General features: G+C 41.2%; 1 protein-coding gene across 1 annotated transcript in view; it reads right to left on the bottom strand.

Annotated features, from left to right (window-relative positions):
* PAPOLG (poly(A) polymerase gamma) overlaps window positions 1-14,879 on the bottom strand; it is a 36,269-nt gene extending 21,390 nt beyond the window's left edge. The window contains exons 1-8 of the mRNA XM_032217118.1: window positions 14,686-14,879; window positions 7,325-7,480; window positions 7,094-7,160; window positions 6,076-6,157; window positions 5,815-5,924; window positions 4,336-4,389; window positions 3,246-3,357; window positions 1,165-1,254 (exon numbers count right to left, since the gene is read on the bottom strand). Coding sequence (XP_032073009.1) covers window positions 1,165-1,254; window positions 3,246-3,357; window positions 4,336-4,389; window positions 5,815-5,924; window positions 6,076-6,157; window positions 7,094-7,160; window positions 7,325-7,480; window positions 14,686-14,762 — 748 coding nt within the window. The 5' untranslated portion in view covers window positions 14,763-14,879. The remainder of the gene's footprint in view (window positions 1-1,164; window positions 1,255-3,245; window positions 3,358-4,335; window positions 4,390-5,814; window positions 5,925-6,075; window positions 6,158-7,093; window positions 7,161-7,324; window positions 7,481-14,685) is intronic.
* Between the last annotated feature and the right edge of the window lie 1,566 nt (window positions 14,880-16,445).

Genomic DNA, 16,445 nt, shown 5'->3' with positions numbered 1-16,445 from the left:
ACAATCAGGAATCAAACAACACATAGAACAGCCCAGTGCATATAATCTGGAGAAGAAGTTGTCATGAATCTGCATCTGGACCCTACTCCAGATGCGAGTTCAGAGGAGGCGGGAGAGTGCTTAAAACCGTAGGGAGCCTCCTCTAGTATGTGCAAAGAAACACAGATATTGGTTTAAAAGGTCATGTGTTTCAATTCCTTGATTGAACTGATATTATGTTTAAAGTTTCTTTAAAAAAGAATGAACTATTTCACTCTCGCTGGAAAATATTAATATCTTTCAGTGTCCAGAAGCAAATAACGCTTTTCCTGTAGCTAAGAATAACTTCAGAAAACGCTAAGACTAGTCACGTCTGCTATTATGTGTATTTTCTCATAATGCATCTTCATAACTGATAAGAATGAGAAAGGCATTGTGACTTCTTTAATATTTGGATTGAACTTTTTCAGCAATCTGAATGAGAAATTACAGCAGAATACAGGATATAATTTGTAAATATTTTTTATAACAAAATGAGTGGGAATCTAATTTCTAATGAGGAGCAGCACATCAGATTTTCTGGGTTATACCACTAAAGAAACTAGTTTCTTGATTCTCACAGGAACCTCAATCCTACTTGCCAGGCCCAGGAGGTGATGTAGCATATGCAATATTTCTGTTCTTGTTCTTATATAGGACTGAATTCTTGTAACAGAATAAAAGAGTTGAAATGGAGCTTGGAAGCCTAGTTCAACCTCCTGCTCGAGCAGAAGGCCCTATACTATTTCAGACAAGTAGTTGTCCAGTCTCTTCTTTAAAACCTCCAATGATGGAACACACAATTCTTCTGAAGGCAAGCTGTTCCACTGATTAATTGTTCTGTCACTTTTACAATCCGGTGGACATCCATTTTGAATACCAATGCTTAACTGCTTGATGTGGCTTAAAGTAGGTTTTGAGCATTCAACAGGAATGACAAACATATACCCAGCCACTGCTTTGCAAACATTACACACATGTAAATTCATTTCGGGATCCACTAAATGTATGGTCCAACTACCATTATGAAGATTTGCAGAAAACATTCATATATGACAAACTCACTTGGCTTACCCTAAAGAGTCATTTCAAGGACTATTAAGCCCTGCAGCTGATAGTGCAAAATTTGATATATTAAGTACTTACGCTTAGCCCACAGTTTAATTGCTCTGAGTGTCAGCCTGAAGTTCTCCTTGTTTGGTACCAAATGAAGTATTTCATCAGTGACTCTGCAACCTGCCGACAAACATTAAAGTTTCAAGTTAAACAGGCAAAGCACCAATAATGGTAAGCAATGGTCTACAGCAGCATTCTTCAGATCCCTTTCTATCCATATTCAGTACATCAAACTGCCAAGGATTCCCAGCCATGTTCAGTAACTGGAATGTAACAACATATATGAAACATTCCAGGTTGGAAAAATGTTGATACATGTTTTGCTTAAGTCATCCTGAAAAAAAGAAAATGGCAAAAACTGATCCGAAACAGTAATATTAAAAGAGACAATTTTTGAAAAAGATGATACCAAGTGCATTTTACCATATTTTTCCATATCCAAGGATTATTCTAAATGCTAGTTCTTTAAATCTAGCTGCTATAACAATCATGCAACATCAATATGAGCTCAGAGTGCCCTGATTTCTTGGCTGATGCCTTAATCACAATACCAATCTGGCTCTCAATATTAATACTGTAGCTTAATTTTTTGTTTTTTCTTTCCAATTGGGGAGATGAATACAAACTCTCCAGACTTTATTATATTCCTGAGGAAATACAAGACACTCTTTGACACTTAAACATATTAATTATTAAAGGGCATACATCATATTTCTACCAGCAGATGACCAAATTGTTTAAGAACAGGAATGATATTGGAAGAGAAAACACCAAATTTCCAACAAAAGTTTGATAAAAACTCAATAAAAGCCTAAACATACCTAGCTTGCTAAACAGTAACCTCAAGTGTATCAGCAGAAAAAAAGATTCTTTACAATTTCCACCTAAGCGTATTCAGTGGGTACACTGGGTGTGGGTACACTGAGCAATGGATCCAGTGTAGGATTGGACAGCAATGTTAAAAATCAATGCCTATTTTTCCAATAGTGATGAAGAATTTGGTAGAATTTGCCTTTATGTTAATCTGATCATATCATGTCATTAATAATACTATGATCCTCCTGATTTATCCAACAGGATTTTAGAATATAGAAAAACATGGTTGGAAGCAGTGGTAAAATTCAATTTTTTTTGTGGGTGGGTGTTGGTAGGCGTAGCAGGGAAAGGATACTGCAAAATCCCATTCCCTCCCCACTCTGGGGCCAGCCATGGGTGGTATTTGCCAGTTCTCCGAACTACTCAAAATTTCCGCTACCGAATCTGTCAGAACCTGCTGAATTTCACCTCTGGTTGGAAGGGACCTTGGAAGGCTTCTACTCCAACCTCCTGCTCGAGCAGGATATCCGATATCATTCTGGACCATGGTTGTCCAATGTCTTCTTGAAAACCTCCAGTGATAGAGCACCTTCAGGAGATTTTTCCTTAATTCTAGGTTGGAACTCTTTTTAACGTTTTCCACCCATTGCTTCTTGTCCTGCTCTCAGGTGCTTTGGTATAATAGGTCAATCCTCTCTTCTCTGTGACAGCACCTCAAGTATTGGGAGAACTTTTGTTGCAAAACTATGTTTTGCAAGAACTGGAGCATTTCTTTTTGAATACTGAAAAGTGTTATTGCTATTTACACCTGTGTATGAGAATCCCATCACGTTTTAAGCAAAAGGAATTTCAGAAGTCAAAGATTTGGGCAATCATGTGTATAGCAAGCTTTAAGCATTAATACGGTTGGAAAGGACCTTGGATATCTTCTAAATCCAACCTCCTGCTCAAGCAAGAAACCTGGAAGCATTTCAGGCATATGGCTGTCCAATCTCTTCTTTAAAACTTCCAGTGTTGGAGCACCCATAACTTCTGGAAGCAAGTCGTACTACTGATTAATGGTTCTAACTGTCAGGAAATTTCTCCTTAGTTCTAGGTTGCTTCTCTCCTTGATGGATTGATCCATTCCATCCATTATCACATGAAACACTCAAAAGCACACATCATTTGAACATCACTGACCAGCCACTGTTTCATAGGTTTTGAGAAAACAAGACAGTTATTCTTAGCTTGAGTCCTCAAGCCAAGTTATAAACTGCATGAACATACCAGGCTAGGGAAAGCTTTGAAATTACCATTTAAACTCCGAATGCATCTGATATCAAGGGTTCTCAAATGTGCATCATCCCTAAGGTCCAGGCTATCTGAAATGCTTGACAGGGGTAGTCTTGCAAAGACGAGATCAATCTAAAATGTAAGAAATGAAAATGGTATCTTAGCAGTAACCCTAACAATGTGCTACCAAGTAGCAAGTGTTTTGGTTTGATCTATGTATCCGGCTCAGAAACTAGATGAATCATCTCACAAAATTCCATACACATGGTCTGTGTAATATTGTACTGCATTACTCTTGCAATTAATATGCACCTCTTCTGGAACTGTAAAAAAAAAAGGCTGCATAAGATCAGCCACTATGGCAAACTGCTGCATGCTCATTACACTTAGTACAGTCAGACTTCAGTTTTGCAGGACTTACTTCTATATTCCCCATACCCTCAAGATTTATCAGCTGAGCCCAAGGCTGTGTAACTTAATAAATTTATTCTCTGTTTCATATTTGCATTAGTAGGGCATTACCTCGTGTTTAAAAGTTTGCTTTCAGTCTGCTAACATATGGCATAACATATGATCTTGTATATACAGTATCTTCCTTTAATTTGCATATGTTAGGATACCAAGTATCTTTTAATAAATGCAAATCACTTTACTTTTTTATATTGTCACAGAAATGCCTTATTTCCAATTTCCAAGGAGAGCTATTTTTCATTTGCTTCCAACTTTGTTTTTTCATATTATTAGTATTGTTTATTTTCCAATGTTTTTCTTTTTGACTACTGACCAGGAAAGTTAAATGTTAGCTGATATTTTTTGTGCTAGCAATCATGTCACTGTAAACACCAATGGAAACCTTGTTCAAATTTGCTCCTAGTGGAATCTGGCAAAGTTCTATTACCTCAGTGCTCAAGCTAAGTGCCAAACCATTCCTGATCTAAGCTTACATCTTTTCATTCACACATGGAGAGAATCTATATAGCTATATGACCACTTAATCAAAGATCACTTTAAGAACAAGTTCTCCACTTGAAAAGGACAACCAATATCATCAAATTCAAATTTCAAGCAGAAATTGCCTACAGTACATAAAAGGATAAAAACTATTTTTACCTCAATACCATCAAATTCAAACTTGATTACTGGTACATATGCATCTTCTACTGCCTGTAGGAAAGAGTGAAAAACATTTACTTGAAATAGTTTTGAATTATTTCACTGCTTCCAGAATGCACATATGCAGCACAATCATGGATGTAACTTTTCCTAAAGAAAAACAGAAGACTGAGACATAATCTTTGAATACCTCAATAAAAAGAAGAATATATCATATACTTTTAAAATAGCAAGTTTGTTTTTACTTTAAATTTAAGTTGTACCAGCACCCCATGTGCCAGGGTTCAGATTATAAAAGATTATAATAATCCTAGGTTCCATTCCTAGCAAGATGTAAGAAAGTGCCTTATAACAATTAACAGAATAACAGAATAAGATTTGGAAGGGATTTTGGAGATCTTCTTGTCCAACCCACTGTTCAAACAGCAAACTTGACACCATTTCAGACAAATGATTGTCTAATCTCTTCTTAAAGACCTCTAATGTTGGAGCACCCAAACTTTTGGAGGCAAGTCATTCCACTGATGAATTGTTCTAACTGTCAAGAAATTTCTCTTTAGTACTAGGTTGTTTCTCTTGCTCATTAGTTTCCATCCATTGCTTCTTTTCCTATCTTCAAGTGGTTTGGAGAATAGGTTGTACCCCTTCTTCTTTGTGTCAGCCCATTAGATATTGGAAAACTGTTATGTCATCCCTAGTTCCTCTTATTAATTAACTATCCATATTATTAACAACTTTTGAATGTCCCAGTATCCCTGGATCTCTCCCCCCCCAAAAAAAAACAAACCCCTGTCAAATTCATCTTCAGAAAAACTTAACTGGCAAATAGAGGAAGCCTTTCTATAAAATTGCTGAGCTATACCAATATTTTTGCTTTTTCTTATTCATACATCAATGCTTCTGTACTTGGGAACTTCCCAGAGCTAAGGAAGCAAGAGAGGGTGAGAAATAAAGCTTTCATGTTGTGGAAAAATCCCCTGGGTTCAGCCCATAATTTAAAGCTGCAATTATTGATGCAATAGAAAGAGCATGAATAAAGAAGAAATAAGCATGCTAACAACTTATTTTAAATTGAGGGTCTGTCTTTGCTGCCTTCATTTTTGGGAGAGTGTCCCTCTAAGACCCAGAACAGCTCCCAAATTTTCTTATTCCATCTAACATAAATGGCTTGTCCTAAGAAGGTGGGGAAACATTTGGAGCGGTGTTTTTTAAATGTACAACTTTAAGATACGTGGATTTCAAACTCCCACAATTTGTAGCTAGCAGGGGAGAAAATTGAGAAACATTAATGTGGGGCATAAACCTGAATGAATCTAAACTCCAATTGATACAAAATAAAACATTTTGTACCCCTTCAATACAGCCTTTTTGAATGTCTCAAGGCTTGCCAATAAACAGCTTTCACACAGTGCAGTCCAACCACCAAGTGAGTGACATGCACACCTGAGATAGTTAAAGAAAGACAAAGTGACTTACTCTCAGATTTCTGATGCCATCTTGGAGCTTTAACCTTTCAAAAAATGACTGGAAGAAGTCTGATCTTTCTATGTGTCTTGGGGCTACACAGAGAGCGTCTATGTCAGCACCTACCAAAAAACAGCCATAGCATAGTTGAGGAGGATGAACATGTTCACAGTTCAAGACTGTTTATAACAGCCTTTCGCAATCCGATAGTCTATCCATGCCAGATGCAAATTATGTAAATAATTCTGGTCCAATGTATCTGGTAGATCTTACCTTTGGTGTGGACTCCAAGCCGATAGGAACCAAATGTGAATATTTTGCCACCGGCTCTGGATGAAATTGAAGATGGCAAGTTCTAGAGTAAAGTAGGAAATAGTTTTACTTTGAATGTATACAATTATATTTAACATGTGCACATATAGTGGAATTCAATTTTTTAACAATTAACATTCTCATCAATCCTCCTATTCCAGAAATATTTCAATTATGATCATTATTCCAAACATGTTTTGCCATCAGTGGTAAGATGGCAATGGTCTTAGCTAAAACTATTTGCTTTTCCAGAAGTTTCTTATGCAATTAGTTTTTAAATTTTTCTTACTCTTTTTTCTTCTTTACTACTTATAGCATAACTACTCAACCGTAAGCCATTTTATCAGCTTTTATGAACCACTCTGAGTGCATTTACAGAAATTATGCAATAGACTGTCATGTTCTGGCATTATGCTGAGCTATAATGTACTGCGGTTGCACAATTTTATCATGTTTTGTAATTTTAGCCACTGAAATCTTCACACCATAATTTATGATTTCATGCATTCTGTGTGCCAAGTCAATTGTAACTTATCCACCAATCTTTGAGCAAACACTCGGCTAAATAAAAAACTCAAGTAAGGTGACATCTTGTCTTCAGCCTTTGCCTGCCTTCACCTTGGAAAGGAAATTTGCAAAGAGAGCTTTTGTTAGAGTTTGACTCTATCAATGATTTAACAACAATGATAAGTCATGAGTTTTCCAAAGCAATCAAGTATTATTTGCTGCAAAGGCTTGTGGCTTCAAAGATTATCCCAATTGCCTCCAAAATAGGGCTGGCAGGCAGGAAGGGAAAGTGAGAGATGAAGAGCTCCATGGAGGGAACAGTTAGTCTTCTGATATACGGCAGGATACCTGTAGCTTGACAGCAAACGACTCTCAAAAAACAGCTAAATCTCTATTACTCTGAACAGAATTCTACAATAGCTAAAAACAAGGTAAATAGTCTGGAGGAGTCAAGCTTTGACAGGCCTCTTACCTTATTTTCAGCAACTTCTGCAATCCAGTGCTTAACCAAGTTATTTAGTTTGTCAAGAACAGCTAACCTGCAGCAAGGAATATAAATAAAACATTTTAAAAGTAGTGCTAAAAATTGGTGCCAAGGGGTTTATCCTATTGTAATTCCACCAAGAGAAACCTCACTATTATGACTTTGGTAATTAGAAAATGTTCATTTAAGATCAGCAGTTCTACATGTATTCCCTTTTACCTGCAATCCAGCTCTTCTTCCTCTTCAAATATACCAAAAGGCTTCAGGGCTTCAATCAATTTCTGTGAATAGATGTAATCTATTTCCCTTGGTGGTGCCAAACTAATGGGAGAAGTAATTCCGTAGTGCCTTTCCAGCTGGTTCTCCAAATAAGTTCTGCACAGAAAATTTACATAAATCAAGACTAAGGAGTTTATTTTTCTTCACCACAACCAACTCCTTTCTTCACATCCCTATTGCATATTAAGAAATTTATCTGATTTAAAGTCCAGAATTTGCAGAAAAAGAAGCTATTATAGGAAATAACCTCATATCTGAAGTGAAATTGTACAGTTCAAGCAAAGGCACGTTTCCATAATATTAAAAACTAAGGTTTCTACTAATATCAATTCAGTTTTCAAGGTAGCTTACATCTTAAGGCAAAAAAAGGATAGTTTTTTACAGGGAAAGCAGCATCACTTTGCTGTGAGCTGAAATTTTAGAAATGTATCTGTTCTTAACAGTTTTCCAAGTATTACAGACTTAGCAATAGCAGTAGACTTATATACCGCTTCATAGGCCTTTCAGGCCTCTCTAAGCGGTTTACAGAGAGTCAGCATATTGCCCCCAACAATCTGGGTCCTCATTTTACCCACCTCAGAAGGATGGAAGGCTGAGTCAACCCTGAGCCGGTGAGATTTGAACCGCTGACCTGCTGATCTAGCAGTAGCCTGCAGTGCTGCATTTAACCACTGCGCCACCTTGGCTCTTAGTGCGTGGATACACATTTAAAGAACCAATCAATCTATCTTGGCTTGATTATTGCAGTACATTTATAAGTTCACTTTTGCATGCCTTTTACAAAGATAAAATGATTTGCAAGGTTTGCATCATCTTCACTAACAAGGATCCCACTCAAGTATTTATTTTTTCATTGTATTATCAATATAAATTAAACTAATATATTTCAATTAAAATATTTTGATATGTTTGACTCGGAGTCAAATAATTTAATGCAATTATATATATAGAAAATACAACATCTAAGATGACTGAAGTGCTAATTAGTAGATAGTTGTCCCTCCCACAATTTGGCACATTACTGTATAAAATGGATCGCTACAAATACAGGGATATCTGAAGCAAACCCTCACTCCCAAAACCAATTTCTTTCTATCGCTCTGTAAAAGGCAAAAACATAATTTTCACATATTCATATCTAACTTTCTTCTAAGAGAGTCATGCTTATAGAGGGAACCATTAGCATTACTTTCCAGCATCCAACTCACTCGGCGGGTCACATGCTCGACCCCGTATTCCTCTCAGAGCAGTGGAGTTGTGATCTTGGTTTGAGAGGTAGCGAGATCTTACCCCTGTCATGGTCGGACCACTACCTACTGAGGCTTGACTTTCGGAGACCAAACCCCCACTGTAGGGAGGAGGAACCGATTAGGTGGTTCCATCCCAGGCGACTTATGGACCCTTTGGACTTTCAGACGGAGCTTGGAGTTATTCCTGATACCCTCATCTGCAGTCCGGCGGAGACTCTGGTTGCTGCCTGGAATTCAGCAGCGACAGAGGCTCTTAACCGGATTGCGCCTTTACGGCTGATCCGAGGCAGTGGATCCAGGAGGGCTCCTTGGTTTACTGAGGAACTCCGGGAGATGAAGCGCCGAAAGAGACGCCTAGAGCAACGATGGAGATCCAGTAAGTCTGAGTCAGACTGAGCGCTTTTAACATCCAGCATCAGAGCCTACCTCCGGGCAATTAGGACGACTAAAAGAACACACATTGCCTCTCTGATAGCTTCCGCTGAGTCGCGCCCAGCCGCCTTGTTCAGGATAACCCGTTCCCTCCTAGATAGGAGGGATACGAGCGATCCTTTGCAAGGCAGAGCTGAGGATTACGTCCAATTCCTCGCGGATAAAGTTGCTCGGCTTTGGACGGACCTGGACTCCAATTGCGCAGAGCCAGCCGAGGCACCAGGGGAGAATCTGGCAGGACATCACTGGATTGATTTTCAAGCTGTTACCCCTGAGGACGTGGACAAGGCCATGGGAGCTGCAAGTGCCTCCACATGTGTACTGGACCCGTGCCCCTCCTGGCTGGTCGCTGACAGCAGGGAGGTGACACGGGGCTGGATCCAAGCGGTTGTTACCGCCTCCCTTCGGGAGGGGTTCTTTCCCCCTGCTCTAAAGGCGGCGGTGGTGAGACCCCTTCTGAAGAAGCCATCTCTGGATCCAGCCGTCTTAAACAACTATCGTCCAGTCTCCAACCTCCCCTTTATGGGGAAGGTTGTTGAGAAGGTGGTAGCCTTTCAGCTCCGGCGGTCCTTGGAGGAAACCGATTATCTAGATCCCTTCCAGTCAGGATTAAGGCTGGGCTACAGCACGGAAACCGCTTTGGTCGCATTGATTGATGATCTCTGGAGAGCCAGGGACAGAGGTTACGCCTCCGTCCTAGTGCTCCTTGACCTCTCAGCGGCTTTCGATACCATCGACCATGGTATCCTTCTGCGATGACTGCGGGAGGTGGGGGTGGGAGGCACTGTCCTACGGTGGTTCTCCTCTTACCTCTCGGACAGGTCGCAGTTGGTGTTGGTCGGAGGGCAGAGATTGACCCCTAGGCCCCTGAATTATGGGGTGCCGCAGGGTTCGGTCCTGTCCCCCCTGTTTAATATCTACATGAAGCCACTGGGTGAGATCATTCGACGGCACGGGATAAAATACCATCAGTATGCGGATGATATGCAGTTGTATCTGTCCACCCCGTGCCAACTCAGTGAAGCGGCTGACGTGATGTGCCAGGGCCTCAAGGCTGTTAGGGACTGGATGGGGGTTAACAAGCTTGTACTCAATCCAGATAAGACCGAGTGGCTGGTGTGTTTCCCTCCTACTAATTGGCCAAGTGTTCCATCTCTCAGGCTGGGGGGTCAAACAGTACGCCCCTCAGACAGGGTTCGCAATTTGGAAGTCCTCCTGGACCCACAGCTGACTTTTGAATACCACTTGTCGGCTGTGACCAGGGGGGCATTTGCCCAGGTTCGCCTGGTGCACCAGTTGCGTCCCTACCTGAACCGGGAGGCCCTCACTACAGTCACTCGCCCCCTTGTGACCTCTAGACTGGACTACTGCAACGTGCTCTACATGGGGCAGCCCTTGAAGAGCATTCGGTGACTCCAGCTTGTCCAGAATGCAGCCGCGCGAGCGATCGTGGGTGCACCTCGGTTCACCCACGTAACACCTATCCTCCACGAGCTGCACTGGTTGCCTATTGGTCTCCGGATACGCTTTAAGGCGCTAGTCGTCATTTATAAAGCCCTTCATGGTATTGGACCTGGGTACTTGAGAGACCGCCTGCTGCCAATTACCTCCTCTAGACCGATTAGATCCCACAGATTAGGCCTCCTCTGAATTCCATCCACCGGCCAGTGTCGACTGGCGACTACCCGGAGGAGAGCCTTCTCTGTGGCTGCTCCGACCCTCTGGAATGAACTCCCCGTGGAGATTCGAACCCTCACCACCCTCCAGGCCTTTCGCAAAGCCCTTAAAACCTGGCTGTTCCGACAGGCCTGGGGCTAAAGAACTGTTGCCCACGTCTCGAATGGTATGACTGTTGTGTGTTTTAAATTATGTATTGTTGCATGTCGCTTTAATTTTTGTTTGTATCCACCTCCCTTGGTTGAGTTGTGAGCCGCCCTGAGTCCCCCTCGGGGGGAAAGGGCGGCATATAAATAAAATAAACATTCAACATTCAAACATCATTATCTACTGACCATTTCCATTTCAAAATCCTAGTTAGGTGCCTTTTATTTAAACATCCTAAATCATATTCCTGTGTGATTAGAACAGGAGTGGGCAACTTTTGAATGTATTGGGATTCATATAGTTCTTTACAAGCCAAGCGCCTACAGTGAATGGAATTATGATGAAATACCATAAGCAGAATTTTCTAAGGGTGGGGAGGAGTTTTTATAATATCTGAGACATTGGCTTTTAAAATTAAACAAACAGCTTTTAAACAGCAGCAATGAGCATATTTCACACTGACTGAACTTTTTTCTTCCGTACTACAATCCTGCAGTGTATCAACCAAGGTGAAACAGAAACACCCAATTCATTTCCAAAACCAAGAATTTGCCAGAACAGAACTCACAACCCCTTTCAAACCATCAGGAATTCCTTGTTTTCTTTTTACTTTAATTTCAGCAGCAGTTTCCTTCTCCCAATTGTTTGTCTGTTGTTTCTGTCAAACAGCACTCTGAAATTTTTGTTGTAAATCACACTGATCAACCAACAGTCTACTCCACCTTTTATTAAATTAATATCAAATAATCAGAGAGCAGAAATGCTTCCATATAGTGAAGAGGAATTGTTTATCTAACTCAATACTATTGATTGTGGCAATAGGTTTCAGGCACACAAGTCTGTCCCATTATCTGATCCCTAATCCCTTTTGACTAATAATAGGGAACAGACGCAGTCTCTTCTAGGTGGAAAGCAAATGCTCTACAACCAAGAAATCTCTTCTCCAGCAGTGAAACTGAACACCACAAAGATTTGGCCAGCAACAAGATATATCAGAAGGCACTTTCAAAATAAGTTCCACATTTCTTTTCCAAAAAATGACTAAAAATGCCCTATGACCTATCTGGAATATTATGGAATACAAAATAATTATTGACTCAAGAACTCATCCCTGCCTATGTATAATTTTGGAAACGAAGTCTATAATCTCTCTCCCTTCCAGTGTCAAAGCCTTCCCCTTGTTTATGAATAATTTCCTGGTTTAGCATTGTGCCTATATCCATGATGGTGAGTGCCACAGGTGGCACACGGAGTCATATTTGCTGGCACGCAAGTCTTCAGCTCCAACACACCAGCTCATCATTTTCAGCCTTCTGGAGGGCCGGGCGAGGCCGTTTTCAGCCTTTCCAGGCTTCAGAAAAGCCTCTGGAGCCTGGGAAGGGTAAAAACTCTACCCCTGTGTGTGGGGGTGGTTGGGTTTGTGTGTGCATGTGCGGGGGGGGGGGTTGCATGTGCATGTGCAAGTGGGTGGGATGCATTGAATTGTGAATTTGGGATGCATGCACGCACACACAATTTTGGCACTCCTTTACAAAAGGTTCGTCCTCACTGGCCTATATTAACCTTCCTGATGTCCTCCAGATGATCAATCCCACGAAATTCTCAACAATGGCCAGACCTCCTGAGAAATTCTATTAGCTGAATTCCATACATCTGGAGGATGCTCAGATTAAGGAAGGCTGCTCTACATGTAAGACGCATTCTCTGATAAGACCATTGAGTCTTGAGTTCCTGAGACGGGACTTAAGTCAGAATGCAACAAAAGTATTAATGACTGGGGAAATTAGAGGAAAGCAACATTTATGATCTTTCCTCCCTTGATATTGTCCCACTATCAATTATCCAAATGTTAAATATATTTTAAATAAAATTAAGGGCCACTACATGGGAAACAGTGGCTCAGTGGCTAAGACGCTGAGCTTGTCAATCGAAAGATCGGCAGTTCGAATCCCTAATGCCGCATAATGGAGTGAGAGCTCATTACTTGTCACAGCTTCTGCCAACCTAGTAGTTCAAAAGCACGTAAAAAGTGCAAGTAGAAAAATGGGGGCCACCTTTGGTGAGAAGGTAACAGCGTTTCATGTGCTTTTGGCATTTAGTCATGCTGGCCACATGACTACGGAGATGTCTTTGGACAGCGCTGGCTCTTTGGCTTTGAAATGGAAATGAGCACCGCTCCCTAGAGTCAGAAACGACTAGCACATATGTGCGAGGGGAACCTTTACCTTTACATGGGAGTAAAGGCATCTATATTGTATGCCAGGACAGCTTAAAACCAGTCTGTCTAGGATTAACTCATGAGGAGACCAACTAGGGTGGTAAAACTGATTATAAAACCAGAGAGTCAAAAGGGTCTACAGGAGAGATGATAGGTTACAAGGGAAGCATCTAAAATTTCACAGTAAACAGGAAGATGACAAAAGGAGCGGATCACGCCCAACATAATTCTTGTTTCATTTTTCACCAAAGATGGTTGTTCTGCTCTCAAATCTATAGCACATTACTTAACTACAAAAGGGTAAAAAAGTTAACACATTTACAGGCTTTGGCCATGCAGTAGTGTTGAGTCCTCTTGATATCTTATTTTTAGTTGCTAATTTAGCAGGTAAAACATTCAGAGCAGAACAGGGAGCTATCTCCTCAGCTGTCTTATTCACCTTCTATTCTTAACACTGTCCTTCAAGAAATCTAATAATGCTTGACCAGGATTACCTTGCTACCAGAGAAGCAAGCAAACTGCCTCAGAGGACAATAATGAATTGAGAATAGGATGAAGGATAATGTTCCATAGCAAATAGGGGGCCATGGTCTCTATCCAAGGTCCTTACTACACATCCCAAATTAAACGTAGAATAAACTAGAAGGGGGAGAATGCATTCATCTGCCTTATAATAAGGACCTCTGAAAAAAATGGCCTTTTAAAAATGTCATAACTTGGCAGAAATGATTCAATCTACCACTTTAGGGCCTACTTACTCATTCTCTGCAGGTGTAGAATAATTATGCTTATCAACAGCAGGGAAAGGCAGTGATACAAGCTAACTGCAAGGCATTTGGAAGTAGCAGGAAAGGATAGATATACTCTGAGACTTCCTCCATACCTTTCTAAAAAACAGCATTTCAGACAGAACTTGGGCAACCTACTTCTCTACATTAAAATAAATTAGTTTTCAATATCATGAATTTTTTACTTAATATACTTCACCATAATTTTAATGGGCTTAATGTCTACTGTGCCCGAGACATACGAATTAAACTTGAGGGTGTAAGTGTGGGTGCTTGCTTTCATACACAACGTACTGGGGGAGGAAAGGATAAATCACAGGGATCTCAAAAGACAACGAAAGGCAAGATACTTTTTCTTCCCTCTCCTCGGTGCATTTTTTTCTTTTTTGCGTGCGTGTATGAGGTCCTAGCCAATTGATAGTAAAACCACCCAGTACACCCACTTTCCCAAATTTCGACGCATATTGGGCATGACGGGGCTGCCACGCAATACCTTTGGAACGCACACATTTTTACTTTCTTATCCCCCCAAGAAACATGCCTTGAGTTTTTACGGTTTTGCTTCTAGCAGTTGCATTTATCCAAAGTACTCTAGCGAGTTAGCGGTTTCCAAGAAAGCCAATGGAAATTCTCAGCTAAGCGTGGAAAGGGCAGAAAGCGTCAGCAGCAGCAACCGCAGTGGGTCACATGCGTCCACCCCACTTTCCTCAAGCAAAGAAGAGCCCGGCATCCCACTCCCAGGCTGCCCTTTCGTGACGTGACATGGCAAGCCTCCGCCCGCCCCCTTACCCGCACGTCTCCTTCATGCCCGCCAGCATGAGCTCTGCACGCATTGACCGCCTCCAACGCGCGCACAACACCTGCATTCAACCTCCACCTCCTCCCTCGGTCTCCTATATAGGGAGGGAGGAGCACTCGCCACAATACAGTAGCAACAGGTTTTTGGAGATAATGCTTCGGCAAACTAACAACCATTGTGCTGCCCAAGCAGTATATAGCTAGTGTAGGAATTAAGAACTGTCTCCTTTAAGAAACTACCTCATGGGAAATGTAGGCAGAAACTGCCTTATGGAAAATGTAGTTCCATGGCATGTGATCACATCTCTGTTTCTGATTGGCCACTGGGGCATTCTGCCTGCGTGCAAAGTTTATAGCCGGGCAATTTAAATGCCTTTGTGAACCGGAATAGTCATCTTTTTACACCAAGTGATGGGACAGAGTATGGAAAGTCAGAAGTATCTTAACACTAACTGTACTGTACTGTAAGTTTTACTATTAAGAATGCCTGATAATAAACTTGATCTGAATGAGATTCCTAAGCGTGGAGTTAACTGCATGCTCCGAGCAAGCCTACAAGCTGGAGGCAGAACAGTAAAAAGATGGTGTTTTCGCTCCCCTTGAGTAAAAAGATGATGTTATTTTGAGCTCCCCTGGAGTAAAAGGGACGTTGAAGTTGAATCCCAAACTCTGTTTGCATTTTAACTGGGAACAGCTGCCGGGATTCCCCCCTTCCCCTCTTGGAGCAAAGAGAAACATCCCGTTTTAGTGAGGCTGATCAACTCCTGAGATGAAGGACTTTGTTGTGATTAAGAAAATGTGCTAAAAGGGGGACAAGAGTTGCATGAGAAAGGCAGCCTCTCTAACCTAGCTGGCTCAATCTGCTCTGAAAAGCCTGTTTTTTGTTTATGGAAGAATGCTTACAGGCTAGTCTCTCATTTCTTCTCTGGTATACTGAGAAAACAGATCCTGCAGAGTTAGAAAAGCATGTTTCCTCTCTCTCCCTGTTTGAAAGCAAGATCGACTTTGTTTCCATCTAAATGAGCTCCAGGGGAGGGTACCCAGGAATCCATGATAAAGCAACACCCCCCCCTTCCCAACCTATCCAGTCTGATCTACTGTTAAGGCCAAATGCCTGTGGCTTGGAGGCAAGCAGCAATCTAACATAGAAAGAGAACCCTGTTGCAGTGAATCAAAGCAAATTCCAAGCTTTACTCCTTAAGTGATTGTAAAAGCCTCGTGGAAAGGTCTCCATGGAAATGGAATTTGAATAAGTAAAAGGTCAGCTAGCTCAGATCCAGCCTCCCAAGTCTTTTGAACTTTATTGATAATACAATACAATTCAATAGCAGAGTTGGAAGGGACCTTGGAGGTCTTCTAGTCCAACCCCCTGCCTAGGCAGGAAACCCTATACAGTTTCAGACAAATGGCTATCCAACATCTTAAAGACTTCCAGTGTTGGGGCATTCACAACTTCTGGAGGCAAGCCATTCCACTGATTAATTGTTCTAACTGTGAGGAAATTTCTCCTCAGTTCTAAGTTGCTTCTCTCCTTGATTAGTTTCCACCCATTGCTTCTTGTTCTACCCTCAGGTGCCTTGGAAAATAGTTTGACTCCCTCTTCTTTGTGGCAACTCCTGAGATATTGGAACACTGGTATCATGTCTCCCCTAGTCCTTCTTTCTATTAAACTAGACATACCCAGTTCCTGCCAACCATTCTTCATATGTTTTAGTCTCCAGTCCCCTAATCATTTTTGTTGCTCTTCTCTG

This window comes from Thamnophis elegans, chromosome 4 (assembly GCF_009769535.1).
Source record: "Thamnophis elegans isolate rThaEle1 chromosome 4, rThaEle1.pri, whole genome shotgun sequence".
In the NCBI taxonomy this organism is placed as follows: Eukaryota; Metazoa; Chordata; class Lepidosauria; order Squamata; family Colubridae; genus Thamnophis; species Thamnophis elegans.
This window is presented reverse-complemented; position numbering and strand designations above follow the sequence as displayed.